The sequence below is a fragment of the Python bivittatus genome, unplaced genomic scaffold (genome assembly GCF_059951505.1).
Source record: "Python bivittatus isolate LINGU-HERP-01145 unplaced genomic scaffold, Pbiv_v1 ctg000080_np1212, whole genome shotgun sequence".
Classification (NCBI taxonomy): Eukaryota; Metazoa; Chordata; class Lepidosauria; order Squamata; family Pythonidae; genus Python; species Python bivittatus.
This window is the reverse complement of record NW_028277035.1, coordinates 45,449,821-45,455,952: the sequence shown is the minus strand read 5'-3', so window position 1 is coordinate 45,455,952 and position 6,132 is coordinate 45,449,821. Positions and strand designations below refer to the sequence as shown.

The 6,132-nt window shown below is 37.6% G+C and overlaps 1 protein-coding gene across 1 annotated transcript; it reads left to right on the top strand.

The window, feature by feature from the left end:
* Window positions 1-289: 289 nt before the first annotated feature.
* On the top strand, window positions 290-2,917 carry CUNH3orf62 (chromosome unknown C3orf62 homolog). The gene is made up of 3 exons (XM_088133989.1): window positions 290-714; window positions 1,911-2,005; window positions 2,758-2,917. Exons 1-3 carry the CDS (start codon window positions 290-292, stop codon window positions 2,904-2,906), a joined length of 669 nt encoding a protein of 222 aa, XP_087990115.1. The 3' UTR covers window positions 2,907-2,917.
* The last annotated feature ends 3,215 nt before the right edge of the window (window positions 2,918-6,132 follow it).

Sequence of the window (6,132 nt, the reverse complement as noted above, 5' to 3'; positions counted from 1 at the left end):
TGACCAAATGCTTTGGTTTGTCTGTTTATTTGTCTAATTTATATAACTGCCCATCTCACAAAGCCAGTGAGTTGGCTTATTGTGCTGAAAGCCATGGCTTAGTGTGAGGTGCAAATCTTCCCAATTTTATATTCAGAGATGAATGACCAACCAAAGGAGTACCTGTCTACAAGTTTTAGGAGGGACTGGCAGAGTATTACCTTTAACTATTTCCATGTTTGCTCCAGTTACATTTTTCTATAAGCAATCAAACTTCCAGACAATTAGGTATTTTTCCCTTTCAGGTGAGATGTCTGAAAAGTTAAGTAGGTGCCGTAAGGAGCTAGCAGCAGCTATTGACCGAGCAATGGAAGATCTCTCCATTCCTTTCCTTTCTTCCCAAGATTCCAGCAACAACCAGGACTCTGATCTGCCAATAGTGCAGCTTTCTACACCCCCTAACGCAAATATCTTTAATCCTAAGGGAGAGGTAATATCTTCTACTGTGTATTGCCCCCAGCCATCTTCAGCGGTCTCTTCTCCTCCTGAAAAAGAGAATCCCCTCCTCAGGCCAAATCTCTTTCCAGTGACTGTAACCTCCACTATTCCATGTACCAAACGGGAACCGCTGATGAGCAAGGAAAATACATGGCTGCACCCACCAATCTTTATGGCTGACAAGCAGTATTTTATCAGCCTAGACGACAGCGAGAGGTGGAAGAAAGGACATGCAAGGTATGCTTTGTTCTCACAGGCTTGATTTGTGTATTTTGAGCAGCACCTGAACTTTAGTTTTCATGGCTGTTGACTTTGGTTCCTGCTAGTCAAGAACAGGGTAGATGCTGGAGCTGACTCCAGGCATTTTGGTGCCCAAAGTGCTCAAATGGTAAAAAAAAAAAGCAAAAGCAAAAGCAAACCAAAACCAAAACCTATATATAATCAGCTAATAATTTGCTGGTCAAAATATGCTATCTCACTCAGCTCATCCACTTTGGAACTTATTGGCAAGAGAAAATGAGTAAACTCCATCTTTGGTCTCCTTCTACCAGCAGGCAAATACATTTTTATTCAGTCAGGGCTTTGGCTTTGAAGCCAGTTTGTAAACTGAAATAGGATGAACTTGTATCAGTTTCCAGATGAAATCTCAGTTGCTAGTTAGATGCTATTTTGTGAAGGTAGGCTTTGCAAGACATCCTTAAGGAAAGGGACAGGCTGAGCCCAAGACTTACAGCATGTGCTCTTGCTCCACGGAGGTGAAAATGTCCAGTCTTCTGAATCAACGGTCCTTATTCTGTGAGATGTGGACATCCTTAGCACACAAGATGGAATTGATCCTGCCCATCATTTGGCAGTTAGTGGTAGCATGAAAAAGGATGACATCAAAAGGCCCCTAAATAAATGGCACAATCTTTTTAAATAACTTGTCTTTATGTATCAATTATAATTGCATGTTTTACTGGTATTTTTATTTATTAGCTGCCTTGATCATGATTGTTAGCTGAAGAGCAAACTGTACATTAAAAAAAATAGGTCCTTGCTTGCATAGCATTATGGTAAAGGGGTAGGGGAAAGGTTGTTTGGTTTGTATTTAAATACAGATCAGTAGAATTCACAATGACCAGTCTCAAAGTCAAACTAAGAAACAATTATTTTTTAAAAGCTTTTTTGGGTAAAGTGATGCAGGTCTTAAAAATTGTATATAAAAATATTAGGGAAAAACTAAAAAAAAAAAAGGTATCAAAAAAGCAGTTTGGGAAAGTGCTTATGAAGACATATTTGCACCTTACTATCCACAAAGGTGTAACAATTAAATGGGCTTATGCCTTAATGTATAAAAATAGCTACACTAAATGAATTGTTTGCAAATGTTTCTTTTACAATGGGGAGTTGCCTGGTCTAGTATTCAGTTAAGGTGTTTTTATGCTGTTCAGCAAAACTGATGAAAGATCCATGAAGTCAGAAACAAGCATAATTTCCTGCGATGTTCCTCCAGAGAATCCAAAGGATCATGAAGATGTGTCTGCTGGTAAGTGATACCTACCCTGTTCCATAGCTTTTTAAATTGGTTCTATGGAGGGCATTAGCACTGCATGCTTAGAGAAGCAATAAGAATGTGTGCATCGGTTTTTCTGCAGTTAAGCTGAGATATTTTCATTTTGTGCTGAATTAGGCATCTGCAGATTTATCAATTTATATTGTTTTAATATGGATGTCGACAATTACAAGAATGAATGCAAGGCGAGTAATTTCAAGAAAAAGCCATGCTCTGAAAAGTAGCAATGCCTAGCTTTGCATTGTCTTGAAAAGCATAGCCTTAGCAGTGGGAAGACAGAAATAAGTGATGGGAAGGCATACTCCTTTAGACGCTTCTGCTTCCATCATTGCTTTTGTAGATCCTTGCTTCTAGTTCATCAGCTTCTCACAAACCTGCAAACATTCAGAACATATCCCACCCATTCGTGAAGTAGAAAATACTACTAGAATAGATGTGAGAAGAGTTATTATAATAGTTAAGAAAAAGAACGAAGACCAAATATAAATGATTGGCTTAGGCAGAAGCAATTTTGATTATGTTCTGAGATTTGGACAATTGGAATTCAAGTTGAAACTCTTCTCTTCTCAGACTGAGCAGATTTTGGGGGGGAAAGATTGATATACTGTATTTTTGTGATTACAACCAAAAGAACATGGGAATATGGCCAAAGGAAAACATCCTTCTGATGCTTTGAAGGAACTGGAGCAAATCTCTAGACTCCTATGTACTTTTTCTTTCTGTAGATGACTCCTCAACTGTCCATGTGGGTGAGAGGAACAGTTTCAGAAAAGTCCTAGAACACAGCCCAGAAGATGAAGCTATTATTGAAACCTTGCTGGATATGGAAGAGGAATACAGATTAAACAGCTCCACCTTGCACCAGCTGCACTAGGCGGGTGGTGTAAAGTGTGAACTATTTTTCAGATTTGGTAGTAGAATTTTTAAACCATGGAAAATTTGGCAAGCAATCCTAACTGTTGCAGGATGTGCTATTAAAGTAAGTGATTTACAATATTGCGTGGAATTCCCTTTTTCTTCTCAGTAGGATAATGAACAGTAGCTAAATCAGTAGCTGTTTATTCTTTGCCCTTCAAGGTACAAGGTTTCCATTACAAAGAAGATAAGCCAGCCTGTGACATAATTACTTTGTCATGGTTGCTTCCAAGTATTTGCCAAGCAGCAAACATTTATGTCTTTAGAGTCAGAAAAAATAAGACCTGAATCATGGGATGAATTTCACAGAAGGAAACACAATATAGATAACCACTAGTAACAGTTAAAATTGACTGTGGTGGAATGAAATCTATTTATTTCTTGTATCTGAAGATTCATAAACGGTAGGGCCTTGTGCATCTAGAACTGATGATTTACTCCATGATTTGGAGTAAATACTGTTTACCAATACTGTTATTGGCCATGGAAAAAACAGTAGGCAGCAGGGTGCTCTTTATCAGGAGAGGATGGTTGGCAAAATACTTATGTACTTAGGCATGATCTATTTTGTCTTTATCAAAATTAGGCCATGCATAAGTGCATAAATATTGTCACCGATTAAAATAAGGAACCATGGTCCAGTTTTGTAAGGAACATATACAAATATTTGCATAATATAACTGGAAACATTGTTATATTAAAATATGTCTACAAGTCTCTAGTAAACAAACAAATGTCCTAGAGCTACACGTAATTCTAGGGTTATCCGCATCCATAATGGGAAAATGGCCCTCCTCTACCTAATTTTGTATGGGATGACATAGAGAATGCTGTATGTGATGTATTACCTATAGCTCTGCTTCTAGTTCTGTGCATCATTGGCAACTGTTGCCACTGTCTCCTTGTGATGTATCACCCTTCATACATGGCAAAGGCCTCCATTTTTCATCTGTATTAAAACCAAACTGGCTTCTATTTATAAAACTTACTAATATGAGAAGGTGATGCAATAATACTGTAGTTAAGGGGAAAATGGAAATTTAATATCAGATAATTATCTGTACCTCAGATGATTTATAGATATATTTACTATATCTCAATAAATATTCAAGCTTAGAATGCCACTTTTTTCCAGCTGTCCCTTAAATCATTTGATATGAGCACACTACCTAGCATAGTATGAATTACTTTATATATTCTATAGAAAAATGTGTACCAGTACTACTAAAGTGCACCTTAAAGAGTTATTTGCCATGAACGTGGAATAGACAAATAGCTGTACACATCAACCCAGATATGCAGTGAAAAAAAAGAGTTAATGGATGTTTTTCAAGTTATGATATGGGGAGGGTTTTCTTTTCTTTCTTTATGGGGAAATGGCACTGTGATACAAAACAAGTGACATTGCTGCTGAGCATTTGCATAAAATAAAACAAACCTAAAGTGGGTAAAGTTGGATGCCCTGAAATTAAAAAAAATAAGCCATTTTCATCATCTTAATTACTGAATAAATTATCTTCATGTATGAGACAGAATTAAGCTCACAAATCTGAAACCCAGAGACTCTGCCTACAGCGGAAGAAACAAAGCACAGGGATACTCACGTAGGCTTCGCTGACATAGCTAGCTGCAGAGCAGCATACACATCTTCCCCCTCTAAGACAGCAATGGGAAACATCTGGTCTGCAGGCCATGTCCAAACCCCCATCCCCCAGCATCAGAACCAACAACTCAAGATGTTACCTGTAGTGTTTTGAAGCAGTGTTTCCATTGAGCTGAACAGTCTGAGAGGAGAAGCTTAAACCTCACTTTCTTCATAATTCCCCCTCCCTCAGGTGCTTAACTTATTGGGTAGAATTAAGGAACAAGGAAAAGAGATCCGTTTTCTTCTCATTCCTATTTTTTGTTTGTGACAGAGAGAAAGAGGATGGGAATCTTATTAAATGAAACATGCATCTCCACAGGTTGCCATTGGGACAATGTAGATCTTGGGCTTATTTGTTTTAATTGCTATAGCACTGCTGTTTCACCGCTGTAACGAACTGTTTGTTGTTATTCTGCGTATACACAGAACCACAATATAGCATAACTCAAGTGCATAGACTTCAATTCTCAGGATTCTCAGAAAAGGTCTCACTAGCTGGGGAATTCTTGAAACTGTAGACTTATCAAGGGTAGATCAAGGCCAATGATGCTCTGAAAAGTTGTAACATGAAATATTTGAAATACAAACACCACACTGTTAAAAAAAAGCTTAACTGGTCTTTTAATGCACTGCTACTTTAGTGTCACAGTTTGACAACTGAGCCACAGCCACATACTGCTTTTGGCTGGTAACTAAAGAACTTTATTTAATCAATTTCAGGAATGTCCATTGTCTTGATTATACATACAAGACTCCCTACCCCAAAGCTATGAACACAATTCATAAAGAATCTTAGGTCATACACATGTTGAAACTTTAAATGCTTGTGCCTTAAGAAAGGATTAGTTTAAGATCTCAAGCCTGTTTTCAATAGATCTAAAATCCATCAAAAACATATCTCAATTAAAAAAAAAGAAAGAATTAATCTGGTTCCAATCCATATTCTACTAACATTCCAGTCATTCTAAAATTAAAATCTAACCATAAGTTATTCTAGACGGTGATATCTAATACAGTGAAACTTATTTACTTTCCATTTTGGTAACAGATTCAGTTACTGTGTTTACCTAGGTGACAGGAGAAAAACTAGAAAGCAAAAGGTGACACTCTATCCAGCTCTTAGCCAAGGTCCAAGACTTTCTAGTAACTTGAGTATCTGGATAACCAAATGGCAGCAAGCAGAGAGAACACTTGCACACTCCTTCCACCTAAATTCAAGTCTTTAAGGATAGGTAGTTTCTCAAATGTAGTGGGGCTAAGTGCTAGCTGTCAAAGAGGCTTCAGGGTTAAATCCTATACCAATCTTTTGGGAAACACTGTGACATTTAACAGGTACAGCAGCAGTGTGTTGAACCCAAAACACATTTCCAGTTGTCTACAACATATAAATTCTTCTTCCAATAAGTTTGGCTTGGGCTACAAGTTTAGTAGTTTATGTTTGACCTATGAAGAACTATCAGCAAGAGTGCTAATATGACTCAGAAGACATCAGCTAAAGTCTCAGAAGAGGTCCTTGAAGCAAGACTTTTTGCCTGCAGCT